Source organism: Perognathus longimembris, chromosome 2 (assembly GCF_023159225.1).
Source record: "Perognathus longimembris pacificus isolate PPM17 chromosome 2, ASM2315922v1, whole genome shotgun sequence".
NCBI lineage: Eukaryota > Metazoa > Chordata > Mammalia > Rodentia > Heteromyidae > Perognathus > Perognathus longimembris.
This window is the reverse complement of record NC_063162.1, coordinates 26,508,412-26,524,539: the sequence shown is the minus strand read 5'-3', so window position 1 is coordinate 26,524,539 and position 16,128 is coordinate 26,508,412. Positions and strand designations below refer to the sequence as shown.

Here is a 16,128-nt window from a genome sequence, read left to right as displayed (position 1 = left end):
CCTTTCTTCTCACCCCCAGCTCTTGGAGATCCAAGCTACATCCCTGCCAGCCTGAGCAGGAAAGTCCTAAGACTCTTATTTCCAATTAACCACCAGAAAACCAGAAGTGGTGCTGTGGCTCAAAGTGGCAGAGTGCTAGCCTTGAGCAAAAGAGCTCAGGGACAGTGCCCAGGCCTTGAGTTCAAGCTCCAGGACTGGCCCCCCCAAAAAAGCAACTGGTACCCAGAAAGCAAGATAAATGCTAACATGCTTCACTGAAGGGACAGGGACAGTGACACATCTTAGTTGGCGGGGGGGGGGGGGGGGGGGGGGCGTGCTGTGGGAAAAATGAATCAAGTTGCTGCAGGGCAGCCTGGAATTCTGCATCCTGAGCATGCACATGTGCAGTCTTTCCTTGACGGGGTCTCCCGGCAATACCAAGGGTGCACCGTATCTGTGTTCCCAGGACAACGATCTGCAAGTTACTTCTCTTGTCTTCCTCTCATTCTGCCCTCTCCCTCTGAGTTTTAACCTCTCCTCTCTAAGACAATCTGGGAGGTGTCCTGGAGCACCTCAAATGCCTAGTCCTCAGCTGCAAACAGACTCGCCCAACTGCAGTGAAGTCCCAGGTGCTTCCCCCGGACCACAACCCTGTTCTGACCACAGAACTCTCCCGTGGAAGTGACCTGGGGAAGGTCAACATGGAGGCAGAAGCACTGGGAAGCTGCCACCCCCACACACAATACCCCCCCCCAGTCCTGCCAGACACCCTGCCCTTGGCTGCCAGTCTCTGCCTGTGGCTCTCTCCCTCCATCTGCAGGCAAGTAAGGAGCCTTCCCTGCATCCAGGCCAGGGGCTGCACTGAGGAACTTGTTCTAACAGGGTCTTCCTCGCGCTCATCTACTCAGGCTTCTTGAACTAGGAACTTGCCCTGTATTAGGTATATGACAGTATTTCTCAGGAACCTCTCTTCTATTCATCTAAGAACTATTTTAAAACTAAGATCAGACCATGGAATGTTGCTGGGAGGAATTTTTCCCTCTTCTTTGGTGTATGTAATGTCTGAAAGCCACCAGGGAATACTGAAAATGAAAAGAACGCAAGGCCAGCAAACAACTCGGAAAGCATTTCCATAATTCAAATAAGAAAGAAACAAATATACTTATTCTTAAATAGTGATAATATATTTATACTGCTGTACCATTTATAAACAATACCCACTATCCAGGACCTTACTTCAAACTCCAACACCAACTGAACTAAAAAACTATAGCCCAGGGGCTGGGAATATGGCCTAGTGGCAAGAGAGCTCGCCTCGTATACATGAAGCCCGGGTTCGATTCTCCAGCACCACATATCTAGAAAACGGCCAGAAGTGGCGCTGTGGCTCAAGTGGCCGAGTGCTAGCCTTGAGCAAAAAGAAGCCAGGGACAGTGCTCAGACCCTGAGTCCAAGCCCCAGGACTGGCCAAAAAAAAAAACCAAAAAACTATAGCCCAGTGACTCAGACTTCACTAGGCTATGATAATATTAACATGATAACACAGTACCTTAAGAATATAATTGGGACAAAAATATGTCTGAGATATGGAACAAAAAAAAATGTCTTGGGGTGAGGAATGTGGCTTAGAGATAGTGTTTGCCTTGCATGCATGAAGCCCTGGGTTGCATTCCTCAGTACCAAATAACAGAAAAGAACGGAAGAGGTGCTGTGGCTCAAGTGGTAGAGCATGAGCCTTGAGCAGAAGAAGCTCAGGGACAGTGCCCAGGCCCTGAGTTCAAGCCCCAGGACTGGCAAAAAAAAAAAAAAATTCTCAAAGCAATGAAAGAAAGAGTTCTACAGTGTGAGCCAGGCATAGAGGCACATGCCTAGAATCCTAGCACCATTCAGAAAGCCAAGGCAGGAAGATCCAAAGTTTAATGCCAGCCTGTGCTACATAGCTAGACCCTGCCTTAGAAAGAAAAAAGCAAGGAATGAAGGAAGAAAGGAAGAGAGGAAGGGAGGGAGGGAGGGAGGGAGGGAGGGAGGGAGGGAGGGAGGGAGGGAGGGAGGGAGGGAGGGAGGGAGGGAGGGAGGGAGGCTGAGAACATAAGAAGGACCCCTCTGACCCATCTCCCAAAGGAGTCTTTAGGAGGCCATGCCTGCAAACCTGTGACATTCCAGTCCACTCTGGCCAAGGAGCAGCTGGAGCCAAACGTCAGGTCAAGGAGGACCAAAAGGACACGGGTCAGCACAGCAACCTGAGATGGAAGTCAGCTTCCTCAGAATAATGAAGTTACCAGAGTGTGATGCAAAGGAATTGTGTACAACTTGAGCCACCACCTTTGGCATCAAGTTAAAGATCTGTGTATAAATCCCAACTGAAAGAAGGAAATTCTCAACAACAACACTTAATAATTACAACAACAAATTCATTTCAAATATAAACAAGTTGAAAGGGTGAAAAGAGATACACCGTATGACCATGAATCAAAGGAAGGCTGTCATGACTCTCTGCCATGTATTACACTCTGATCAAACAGACGGGCAAACAAATAAATCTACCAGAAATGGAAAGAAAGGCTTTGTAAAAATCACAAAAGGGACATTATAAAAATCACAAGAAAGGACACTGTAAAATCACCCACCAAGAGGCTGAAACAATCTTAAATGTCAACTATGTGAAGCAAAAACTGAGGGAAGCGGAAGGATCAACAGACATGTTCACAGCGATGGGTGAAGGATTCAACACCTCTCTCTCAACCAGTGACAGACCAATAGACTCAGCAAAGAAGGTGAAGAACTCAGCAACACTGGTAGCTAACAGGAACTTTCACAAGTGACCTTTCCCACTTGATCCATCAAAAGCAGAATAAATATGCTTCACAATATTCACAAATGACACCAAGACTCTCTCCTGGGCTACAGACCCCATACCTCAACAGATGTTAAAGAACTGAACGTGTTCTCTTACGTACGTGTTCTCTTACGTAACGTGTTCTCTTAGCACAACGGAATCAAACTACAAATCAACAACAGAAACAGGAAAACCTCAAAACTTCTGCAAGCAAAACAGACTTCCAGATAATACACAGGTCAAAAAGGAAGTCTGAAGGGAACCAAAAACATCATCAGGCCGAATAAAAATGTGAAGCGTGAGAATCTGCAGTACGTGGCTAAGGTAAGGCAGAAAGGAAACTAACAGCATTAAATGTGTCCACTAAAAAAGGGAGATTCACATCAACAACATAAACTCCAACCTCAAGAACCAAGCAAAGGGGGCTGGGAATATGGCCTAGTGGCAAGAGTGCTTGCCTCATATACATGAAGCCCAGGTTTCAGTTCCCCAGCACCACATATATAGAAAACGGCCAGAAGTGGTGCTGTGGCTCAAGTGGCAGAGTGCTAGCCTTGAGCAAAAAGAAGCCAGGGACAGTGCTCAGACCCTGAGTCCAAGGCCCAGAACTGGAAACAAACAAACAAACAAACAAACAAAGAACCAAGCAAAGGAGCAAAGTCAAAGCAAAGCTAGCAGGTTAGAGAGGTCATGTGTCTTACCAGCATTGCAGCTGGACATGAACTCTCCCTCTCAAAAGGTTCATGGGAAGGCATGGTGGTCCCCAGCTAGTCTGGCTATTAACAAGTGATTGAATTATAACCACGCCAACCTCACGCAACAGGACCTACGTGCTGATTGATGAGCTCATACCGCAGTAAGCTAGAAGATGGGGCTGGTCTACCTAGCTGGAAGAAGTAGGTTGCTGGCATTGTGCCCTTGAAGATATGTCCTGGCCGGGGGGTGGGGGGGGCGGAGGGGTATGTTGTCCCTGGCCCCTTTCTTTCTTAATCTCTCTGCCTCCCAGCACTACAAAAAGACATTTACACCACCATGTGGTTCTGCCATGGTCTTCTCCCTCACCACAGCCCAGAAAGCACATGACCAGGGACTGAAACCTCTGAAACTAGAAGCCAAAATAAACCTTTCCTCCTTTTAAGTTGTTTGTCTCAGGCATTTTATCACAACAATGAAAAGCGATCTACTACAATCAGAAATGAAATAGGAGTATCACCACAAACCTGGCAGACACCAAAAGGATAAGAAAACAGCATGGTCCACCATAGTGAAAAGCTATAGAAAAAAAATTAATTGACCTTAATGCAAATAGAAAAGTCATGTGATAAGATTCAACATCATTCCATTTGTAATTAAAAAAAACTCTCAAAAAATAGAAATAAAGGAAACTTCCTAGCTTGATGAAAAGTCTTTATATAAACCTATAGTTAGCATCCCACTTAATGGTAAAAAGCTCAATATTTTTTCCCCAAAGATGGAGAATGAGCCAAGGATAGCATGCTTTTGCCACTCTGATTTCTAACTCAGCTGTTAGTGCTCTACGCTGTAGCCAATGCAGTAAGGCAAGAAAAGAAAACGAAAATTCACAGAAAAGAAGACAGAAAACTGTCTCGTCTCTATTTACATATAACCATTGTCAACACAGAAAATCACAAGGAATTGCTACAAGAATATATAAAATCATCAAGGAGGAATAAAAATAGAGACAAATTTCTTTTTTTTTTTTTTTTTTGGCCAGTCCTGGGGCTTGGACTCAGGGCCTGAGCACTGTCCCTGGCTTCTTTTTGCTCAAGGCTAGCACTCTGCCACTTGAGCCACAGCGCCCCTTCTGGCCATTTTCTGTATATGTGGTGCTGGGGAATTGAACCCAGGGCCTCATGTACACGAGGCAAGCACTCTTGCCACTAGGCCATATCCCCGGCCCCAGACAAATTTCTTTATCCTAGAAAGATATACTGGAATTTAAAATACAAAACCATTAATAATTTGCTTTGAAAATAGTCTTACCTCTTACTTAGGAGTTAATATAACAGGACATTCATGAGACTTTGGGTACTCATCCCAGCAAAAATGGAAAGAGGCTCACACCTATAATCCTACTATTCAAGAGGCTAAGATCTGAAATTGTGGTTCAAAGCCAGCCTACACAGGAATATTTATAAGACTCCTATCTCCAAGTAACCACCGAAAACCTGGAAATAGCACTGTGGCTCAAGTGGTAGAGAGCTAGCCTTGAGCACAAAAGCTCAGGGATAGCACCAGGCCCTGAGTTCAAGCCCCCAGGACTAACATGAAAAAGAAAAGGAACGTTTGCACAGAAACTTGTTCACATGTACCTACTGCAGTTTTAGTCCTAATAGTTAAACTCTAGTGAACCATTAAGCACACATGAGACATGGGTGTTATAGGATATTTAGTCACATAAGAGGACAAGTTAGGATGGAAGAAACAGGCAGAAAAATCAACATAGAAATGGAGGACTTGACAAAGACCAACTGCACCTAATAGGTAATTACAAAACCCTGCCCACTGTGCCACAGTCCCCTTGATTTCTGTTATGCGCACATCCATGGTAGTACTTCCTCTCTCATTGCTCAGTTTTGCTGTGTCCTCTCTCATTTTTCTTAATCTACTAAGCACGGTCCATTCTGTTGATCTTTTCAAAGAGTTTATTCTTCGTTTCATGGACATTTTCTATCTAATTTGGGGTTTAGTTGGTTTTAGCTCTTGAAGTTGTACATTTAGTTGGGTTTTAGAATTTTTCTTTGAATGGTCATTTACCACAGCATTTGCAAACTTTCCTCCTGGCACTGCTTTTTTTTTTTCATCCTTTTTTGGGGGGTAGGGAGGTGTTTTTTGTGCTGGGATTACAGGCGTGTACTACCAGGCACAGCCTCAGTTCGTTTTGGTGTAATGTTTTCATTTGTGCTCACATACTTTCTAATTTCCCACGTGATTCTTATCCCATGAGCTGTCCAAACTGTGCTGTTCAGTTTCCAAATATATTGTGATTTTTCTAGTTTTTGTTTTTTGCTACTGATTTCTACTTTCATTCTAGTGTGATTGGAATGTCTGGTATTATTTTGGACTTCTTTAAGCTTGTTAAAGTTTATTTTATATGGTCAAGCTTGTGGTCTATGTTTGCAGAATAATCCATATACAGTTGAGACTAATTGAAAATGGTATTATACATTTTAATTATATTTACACAGTACCTACATTTTCACTGCTAGTATAGAGATGCTTGATTTTTTAATGTTTACCTTGTGTGCTACATGTTTATTTTGATGGATTCTTGCTGGAGTCATCTATTAGTTCTAGACTTTGGGTTTTTGGGGGGGGGGTTCTTGCTAGCTTCTTTATAACTTTCTGTGTTGACAATTTATGTAAATAGAGTTTCCTCTCCCTTTATGACCCAAATGCCTTGTTTCCTTTTCTTATTACATTGACTACAACTTTAAAAGCACTAGACTGAACCTGAGTGGCAAAAACACATTCTTGGCTTGTTCTCCTTTTTTTAGGGGGGGAGGGGACAATCAGCTATTGAGCCTGATCACAAAGAGATTAATCATGAAACAGTGGATTTTTTTAATATGACAAAGAATACAATATTACTGAGGCTTGAAAAAAGTAGCAAATCTTTTTTTTTTTTTTTTTTTTTTTGGCCAGTCCTGGGCCTTGGACTCAGGGCCTGAGCACTGTCCCTGGCTTCTTCCCGCTCAAGGCTAGCACTCTGCCACTTGAGCCACAGCGCCGCTTCTGGCCGTTTTCTGTATATGTGGTGCTGGGGAATCGAACCTAGGGCCTCGTGTATCCGAGGCAGGCACTCTTGCCACTAGGCTATATCCCCAGCCCCAGCAAATCTTATCATATGCTATATAATAATATAGGTGAACCTTCCAGGCATTACATTAAGTAAACTAAGCCAGTCACAGAAAGAGAAGTACTATATAATTCCACTTGTGTGATGAAACTAAAGTAATCAAATTCTTAGAAATAGAAAGCAAAATTGTGGTTTCCAAGTGCATGGGGGAAGGAGGAGTAGGGAGAAAGAGAGAGGTGGGGAGGGAGGGAGCTGTTGTTCATTGGGTACAGAATTTCAGTTATGTAAGAGGAATACGTACTAGAGATCTATTGCACAACAATACACATGTAATTTACTCCTACTGTACTGTGCTCTGAAGAAGTGGTTAAGCTAGTAAGTTTTTATCGCGGGGTTTTTTAAAAACACAACCACCTTACAACAGAGAACAAACAAAGAAGGAGCAAAGTCTTGATAGATCCCAAAACCTGAGTAAATCTCCAAAGCACTATGTTGAGCATAAAAACATAACAATCCTAGAAGGCAATGGACTTTGTGATTCCATGCATGTAACATTCCTGGACTAACAAAACTGTAACAATGAACAGATGAATATGGGGCTAGAGGAAGAAAGGAAGGGGAAGGGGGCGTGGCCACAAGGGGCAACTTGAGAAACTAGGGACCTGCATGGTGCATCTTTCCATTGAGCCTGGTCAACATTCTGTTTCTGTTTTTTAGTTCTGGGATGTGAACTCAGGGCCTGCGTGCTGTCCCTGGGCACTTTCATTCAAGGGTAGCACTCTACCATTTTGAGCCACAGCTCCACTTCTGGTTTTCTGGTGGTGAATTACAGACAAGAGTCTCTTGGACATTCCTGCCCAGGCTGGCTTTGAACCACCATCTTCAGATCTCAGCCTTCTGAGTCATTATGAAGCAATTCTAGGAAACTACACATTCAGCTCTACAAGGGCTATCTGGCCTGTGTGTTTTCTTCACTGGCCCAGATGTTGGTCCTGTGATAAGAAAGCAGAGAAGGAATTATGAGCCCCAGAAGAAGAGGAAGGAGCTCCCAGTTCTCTGTGCTGGGGCCAGGACGGCTAAGAGAGATAAGCGATCACCATCAAGCTTCTGCTCCAGCTCCAACAGTCGGGGTTAATACAATCCCTCTGGTATCATTTGAACTGTGCCCGGCTTGATTCTTTTTTTTTTTTTTTTTTTTTTTTTAATGCACTACACTGCATTTTCTCAACAACCTGGTGCTGACGTTGGTAGTTTGAGCCCACCTTAAAGATTAGGAGGCAGGGTTTCAGAGAAGTTACATAGTTTGCCCACAGTTACTCAGCTGGTGAAAGGCCTGTCTACCCACGGAGCCTTCGGGAAGACTCAGACAATATCATATAAACAATACAACCCAGGCTCTCAGTTATCTGATGCTGATGAGGGCCACTAAACTCAGTTGGAAGAGGTCACAGATCCTTCACCCCCAGGGTACACTGGAAAAGGATTGCTCAGCTAAACTCCCCTAGAGGGAAAAAGGCTGCTAAGCATCTGCCCCCTTCAGGCCCACAGGGGAAGGATGAGTGACAGTGGAGGAAGCCCTCCCTGCCTTCCTAGCTGGCAGTGCTATTGGTATTCTGACTTGATTGGAAGGCATCTGTGTAGAAATGTAGATGTACACACACACACACACACACACACACACACACACACACACACACACACAAGCATGCTATACAAAAAAAAAAAAAAAAAAAACTCAGGGTGAGCCCCAGGGAATGGGTGATGACCTCAGATGCAAAGTATGTAGCAAGCCAATTCTGGAGCCTTCTTGGTGGATTTCACAGACTAAACAGCAGGGGTGAGCCAATGCTAGGGACTCGTGCTGAGCTGGCGATGTTACCCTGGGGGCTGCTGAGATGGGAAGATACTCATTCTTTGCAAAGATCATACCAGACAGGCATGGAGCTGCAAGCAGAGACCCCTATGCTAACTGCATGGCCAGTTCAGGCAGCTCCTCGGCTTTGGGCAGAGGTATTCTCATGGTTCTGGATTCCTCCTCACATAGCTTAGGATGGAACAGACCACAGGTCTTCCTTTTTGGGAGAAAAGTGGCAACGAGTCTTAGTAAAGACTCCGAGGATGCTGAGCCAGAGATTGAGATGGGAGGGGACACAGTTTCAGTTAGGAAGGGAAAGAACAAGCAGGGAGCATGAGAGAAGAAGAAAGAACACCCTAATGAAGGAACAATAACCAAGGCCACACTAAAAATACTTCCCAGGCACATATTTCAGCCAGTGCATAGTGGTTCTTCCAATTAAAGATGTGTCATTTCCTGGGTTATTAAATCGACATCGTGCAACATTCCACTTGGAGCCCGTGAAGGAAGGCCACTCTCTGCTCCTCTCCCAGGGAGGACACAGGGCTCCCCCTCCCCCCAGTTTTTCAGCCTGTCTGTACTGAGCTGCTCAGAAGCCTTCTTTCAGGCTGTGTCCATGAAAACCTTCTGAGGGGAGGGGCGGCATGGATCTCGGGGGATCCTCAGTCTCCCCATCATTACCTTGAGGGGCATCAACAACTCAAGCAGGCAAGGCCTTTTAGGAACCAGAATTTGAGGAAACAAAGAAACAGGAATGCCCACCTTGGCTTAATTACTATGACCAGTGCCAATGACTTTCAATATCTTTTTTTTTTTTTAAGTAAGAGGTTTGAACTCAGAGCTTTGCACCTGCTAAGCAAGTGCTCTATCTCTTCGGTCACCCCTTCAGCCCTTTTGCCCTGGTTATTTTTGAGATAGGATCCTTTGTGGGGCCTGGACTAAATAAGCCTGAATCACGATCCTCCTATATATACTTCCTATCATGACTGGTGTGACAAGTACACACCACTACATGCAGCTATTGAGATGAGGTTTTGAAAACTCTCTGAAAATGGAAGCCTCAAACCTTGATACTCCCGATCTCTGCCTCCTCCCAAGTGGCTAGGTATGAGCCACCAGCACCCAGCTACCACTTTCAATGTCTTCTAAAGCCAAACAGCGAAAGTCTGTCCTGTGAGACACTTAAGGAACTGAAAAGAAATCTCAGTGTCCTCTCACTGTCAGACACAGGGAGCTGCATACAATAAGGACTTGAAAATATCTGTCTCTCTTGGGTGGTGGTGGGGCGGGGGGAAGGGTGGAGATTATATTTACCGTGAGGTCACTATGCCCGTGATTGGGGTTCTTACAAAGCCCTTAACCAAACAGTTAAGGCCTTGGGGACCCAAAGAATTTAACCCCTCCTCATCTGCACTAGAAGCACCTGATGTGTACAAGTTAAAGACCCTAAAAGTTGGGCAGATGACTAATGAGGGTGAATTCAGGAGAACTGAAGGGCACAGAGGGCTTCAGAGTTAAGACAACAATCTGAGGCTTCCAGGTGGGAAAGCTCCTCAGAGCCAAAGCAGATGGGACGTATCCCATATTTTCCAACAAAGCTTGAACACTAAAAACTCAGCTTCCAGATGAAAAGAGGCTTTTGCAACTTCTGTTTTAATGAAAGCAATCAGGAGGAATAGGAATCCTCAACCTGCACATGGCTTCTGGCTACGAATCAAAGGAGCAGCACTGAGTCTGCATAGGGCATGCGTAGTCCAGAGGCCACAGACCACAATGTGGTCTTCTTTGCCCTAGGATGCTTATCCTGATGTGGCCTTTGGCTCTGTGTGTGGCCCACTTATACGCTAATCTGTCCACTTACTCTCACCCTCACCCTCCCTTGTCATGGGCTGCTGAGAGTTCTGGATTCATTCTCAAAGTGTTGAAGATGGAGTTGGTGGCCCATGTCTGTAAACCTAGCTGTTCAGGAGGCTGAGATCTCAGGAAGATCATGGTTCAAAGCCAGTCCAGGTTGAAAAGTCTATGACAATCTTATTGCTCATGAACCAGTGAAAAGCTGGAAATGGGAGCGTGGAGGTAGAGCACCAGCCTTGAGCAAAAAAAAACAAGCAAGAACACGAGGCCCTGAGTTCAAGTTACAATACTGTCACAAAAATAAATTAAGAGTTTGGGGAGGAAGAGATAGATAATAGGCCCCTCTGTGGAGAAAATTCACAGGACTTGATACAGACTCAAAAGCAATGCAATCAAATAAATAGTCTGTGACAGAGGGGACAGGCCTTCCCAGTCCTCTGCAAGACACTTCCTCAGACTTTTCTGCCATTCCCACCCACAGCCCCATCTGCCTCTGCCACAAGATCAGAACACATTCCTGTGGAAAAGCAACTATAGCCTCATGGACTTTCCTTTCTACTATGTCTTTTTTCCCTCTGAAGCAAAAGTAAGCACTGCTTCAGCACAACAGGGTACCATGGAGTCCCTCTCCCTCCCTGCTCAGAACAGATGCTGAGCAATACTAGGATGCTAGCTTCTCTCCAGTGCTCCCAGCAGGAATACTGAGGACCTTCTCGGGGAGAGGAGGGGCTGGGAAGGAAGGTCTATGATCAGCACATGCTGAAGATGAGCAGGACACTCAGGACAAGATCAACAACAGTTCTCAACAATGACAGACACAGTGGAGGGCCATTTCCACCTTACTTTGAATTCCTACAACCACTCTACCAAGCTGCACACTGGTGGCTCACGACTATAATCCTAGCTACTCCAGAGGCTGAAATCTAAGGATCACAGCTGGAACCCAACTCACGCAGCAAAGTCCATGAACATGGACTTATCTCCAATTAACCAGCAAAAGCCAGAAATGGAGCTGTGGGTCAGGTGATAGAGCAGAAAACGCTAAGGGATAGTGCCCAGAGCCTGTCTATGTGTGCTCAGCATGTGTGCATGCGCACGCACACATACTCTCTAGTACATGTAAGAAAAATGCATACAAAGGTTTTCTCTCCTGAGTAATATGTTCAGCCTTTTCTCACTTGTCAAGTGGAAATGGTCCTGGTGTTAAAAAGCCTCTTCTATTAGGGACCGGGAGAAATTTCCTGGGCCTACTTACAGTCTGCCATTGGCCTCTCCCCCACCAGCTGCAGTCTTTGACTCCACAGCATTGTTGAAGTTGGAGATGTTCTCCGACGAGTACAAGCCAGATGGGTTGTTGTACTGGTTGGTGATGACCCTGGGGGCAGTGCTGGAGGCAGGAGAGGCAGTAAAGGGCATGGCACTTCGGTTGTGGGCACTTCCTATGTGCAGGACCTCCTGTAGGTAAAGCAGAGGAGAAGTGGGCGGAGTTCACCATCCATCCCCTTGACAAGCAGTGCTGAGAGTCAGGCAGAGTTTCCAGCCAAAGCCACAAATGGCTTGGGTGTCATGCCACACTGTAGCTAAGAGACTCGGTCAGATGGGAAACAGGGTTAAGTTCCTACCCTCTGAATCAGCTCTGCTTCTGACTCTGCCCCAAGGTCCAGCAAAGCCTGATCCCGGGTAACCAGAGCAGGACACCGCTGGACGCCTTGGGCTGGCAGGATCCAAGGCAGAGATGAAACACCCTTTAGGGAACATTCCAGAGGGCTGAAGGAATCAAGAGGAAAGGAAAACGCAGGGCGGAGCAAGAGATGACAAGGTGGAGATAAATCCCCCAGAACGGAGCAGGTCTGATCCACAAGATGGCAGGATTGTGGTGTGGTGCAAGGCTGGTGGGTGTGGGGCTGGTCTCATTCCCTAGGGGTGGGGGGTAGGGGAGGCCAACAGGGAGCTGGCAGATTGCTCCCATTAGGAAACATACAGGCTACTTAGATAAAAGATTAAGGGATGCCTGGTCAGGGACAGAAGAACTTTTAAGTTCTTTGTGTTCTCATTATCCTCTCTCTGTGATCTGGGAACCCCCTCCACCTCACCCCCGCCCTTCCCATCCTGGAAGTCTTGGCAAATAATTACTACAGCAGCAACGTCTAGGCACTTCTGTGCAAGCACTCAAATACACTTTATAAACAGTCCTTGAAAACAATTTTTTTGAATGTTTTCCATTGAGTCAATGGGCAAGGCCCTTTCAGTCCCCTTTTTCTGGATCCATCCATGGCTTCCCAGACTGTACTGTCCTTTAAACACAATTTCTGTGTTTTCTGACTTCCTGAGAAAATTCACCTGAACTTTGGTTTCTCCTTTAAACACCCAAGTCTGAAATGAGTTCTTATCTCTCTGTTGTTCTTTTTTTCTTTTCTTTCTTCCTTGTGAAACCTTCAATAAGTTCTTGAAAACCTAACATTTTAATTCATTGCATACCTAATTTAAAATTAAAAAAAAAAACTGCTAGCCACCGGTGGCTCTTGCCTGTAATCCTAGCTACGCAGGAGGCTGAAATCTAAGGATGGCCCCTTAACGTCATTATTGGCTGTCAAATCTGTGAGACTCTTACCTCCAGTTAACCACCAAAAAAAGAGGGCATGGGCTGGGGATATAGCCTAGTGGCAAGAGTGCCTGCCTCGGATACACGAGGCCCTAGGTTCGATTCCCCAGCACCACATATACAGAAAACGGCCAGAAGCGGCGCTGTGGCTCAAGTGGCAGAGTGCTAGCCTTGAGCAAAAAGAAGCCAGGGACAGTGCTCAGGCCCTGAGTCCAAGCCCCAGGAGTGGCAAAAAAAAAAAAAAATTTGTGTGACTGGGGGCATGGTTCAAGTGGTAGAATATCTGCCTAGCAAGTGTTAAGGCCTTGAGTTTCTTATTTATCACTAGTCAGTTAGGCTTCCCCTTCAACAAGTCAGAATCAGTGAGATTTTACTGTACAAATCATTTTCATCTGACTCTGTCCATATTATACAAAAAGCTAAGTCTAAAACAATAACCATAACAGGGATGCATAGCTACTTATGAACAAATATTTCAGCTGGGCACCAATGGCTCATGCCTGTAATCCTAACTATTCAACAGGTGAGATCTGAGGATGGCAGTTCAAAGCCAGCCTGTGCAGGAAAGCCCATGAGACTCTTTTCTCCAATAAACTACTCAGAAAAAAAGCCACCAGTGGCGCTGTGGCTCAAGTGGTAGGGCACTAGCCGTGAACACAAAAGCTCAAGGACAGCATCTAGGGGCTAAGTTTAAGCCCTAGGACAAAAAAAATACAAACAACAATTTCAGCAATAATGAAGAAATGGAGCAATAGTGAGCAATTTTATGACACAATGGTTCAACGGAATCATTAAACCTTGCTTGTGACAATGGTGGCAAAGTCACAAGGGAAGGCCGAAGATTCCTGCTACATGCACTACAGCCCTGTGGACAGAGCGTGACTGAGTCCAGTATGGCCTTCTGTCTTTCTCTCTACCTCTCCATGGCCGGTGCTAGAAGCAAGCCTTGGATGTGGAGCACCATAGAAGAGACTTATTCTTCAATCTTGGCTCAACTTTACCCTCCCCTTCATGCCTGGCTATGGGCCAGTTAGACCTCCCTGAGCCCATTGCTCATCCTTAAAATGACAAAAACAACAATAAAGCCTTCTTCACTAGGCCTCACAGTGTCGTGCTAGCATATCCAACACAGCGACTGGCACCTGGCAGTCTGGGTCTGTTCTCTTCTTCAGTCTGCACTCTGTAGAAACTTGTGTCCAATTAGGGGGAAAGCCCTCGGACAACTGAGGTTTCGAAATCTTGATTTTCACTTTGTATACCATCTTCCAAGAATGTATCTGGTTTGGACATAAAAGGAATAGCTCTACCCCCAAGTGAATACTGATCTTTCTAGAAGGCAGGCGGATTTAGGGCTGGCCGTTTTTAGAGGGATGATGTAATTGTTTGGGCTTTGTATTTATCAGTCTCCAAGGAAACTCAATAATGAGGAAATACAAACTAGGTGTGTAACTGTGCTGACCTCAGATAAGCAGTAGCTCTTTTTATTACAGATGAACTCTGCCCTTACTCAGGTATATTCTAGTTTAAGACTCAAAATGGAAGATTATGGAAAAATGAGAGATGGGAATCTTTTTAAGCTACTGGAATCAAAAGACAAGTACACCACCCCAATTAGATTTTAAAGAATCTTTAATCCAAAGAGAATTCCCTTAAAAATAGGTTACCATGTTTAAAATGACAATTCAACAATGATGCAAACAAAAAGTACAACTGAAATGTGAATGATTGCCTTATTTAAGTGCAAATTAGGATTTCAGATAGACTAATTTAAAACAAAAACATTCCATGTGGTATAAGATATATAAAAACATAACACACTGAGATTTAGTATTTATAGCATATTTAACGAAGTGAAGTGGCTGAAGATTCCCCGGGGAAACTGACCTTACCTCTGGTATGTTTTAAATGACTTTGCACAAAGGCCAGATTACCGACTGCCATTTTGTGAACTAGCCTAGCCTTACTGAGCTTATATAGAATCTTATGTTTATATCAATTTGGAAACGGCAGATGCAAAATGATCCTTAAAACAACTCAAGATTTTTAAGCATGATGGTTTAGGTTTTGGTTTTTTGGTGTTGGTCCTGGGGCTTGAACTCAGGGTGTGGGCCCTGTCCCCTGAGCCTTATTGCTCAAAGCTAGAATTCTACCACTTGAGCCTCAGCTCCCATTCCAGCTTTTTTGGTGTTGAACTGGAGATAAGAGTCTCCTGGACTTTCTTGCCTGGGCTGACTTCAAACCATGATCCTCAGATCTTCGCCTCCTTAGTAACTAGGATTACAGGCCAGAGCCACCAGTACCTGGCCTTAAGGTAATGGGAAAAAATAGTTTCGTGACTACATTTCTGAAATTTTAATGAGGCCATTTAAGAAAATGTGATTTCAATCAATTTACACACTAACCTTGCCACGTGAATTCAATGTCATGCAATTTGTCATAGGTATAAAAGAGAGCTGGGTTATATTATTCTTTGGTAATGTCTCAATTCACTATAAAAGCTAAATAGTATGCCAAACTTAGAAAAAAAATCTTATTTTTTTGTGCCAGTCCTAGGACTTGAACTCAGGGCTTGGGTGCTATCCCTGAGCTTTTGTGCTCAAGGCTAGTGCCCTACCATTTGAGCCACAGCTCTGCTTCAGCTTTTTGGTGGGCAATTGGAGCTGAGTCTCAGGGACTTTCCTGCCTGTGGTCTGGCTTTGAACTGTGATCCTCAGATCTCAGCCTCCAGAGTAGCTAGGATTATAGATACGAGCCATCAGTGCTCAGCTAAAATGTTCAGGGTGAAATACATAACAATCACAACCAAATATATAATCTGCAAAAGCCATACTCAATTTTTTAAAGCTTTTCATTCATAATACTGATTAAAAATACTTTGGTAGATAAATCACAAGCAGCACACTAGGTGTGAAGAATTTACAAAGGTATTCTCAATATTCTTATCATTATTCCCCTTATTTCAAAAAAGAATTTTTGTAGATCATTTGTAGATAATTTACAAGATGTAAAATCACCTAGAAAACTGACTACTGAGGGATTTATTGACAAATATGGAGTTTCAGGATGGTCTACAGTTCCTGGAAATTCTCCTGTATGTGTGTGCATACACACGCACATATGTGCTGGTACTGGAGTTGGACTTCGGGGACTGGGCACTGTCTCCTACCTTTTTCACTCAAGGC

The 16,128-nt window shown here is 44.5% G+C and overlaps 1 protein-coding gene across 1 annotated transcript in view; it reads right to left on the bottom strand.

Moving 5' to 3' along the window:
- The window catches only part of Pdlim1 (PDZ and LIM domain 1), a 38,562-nt gene that overhangs the window by 5,994 nt on the left and 16,440 nt on the right, over positions 1-16,128 (bottom strand). Inside the window, exon 4 of the mRNA XM_048338612.1 lies at positions 11,600-11,799. Coding sequence (XP_048194569.1) covers positions 11,600-11,799 — 200 coding nt within the window. The remainder of the gene's footprint in view (positions 1-11,599; positions 11,800-16,128) is intronic.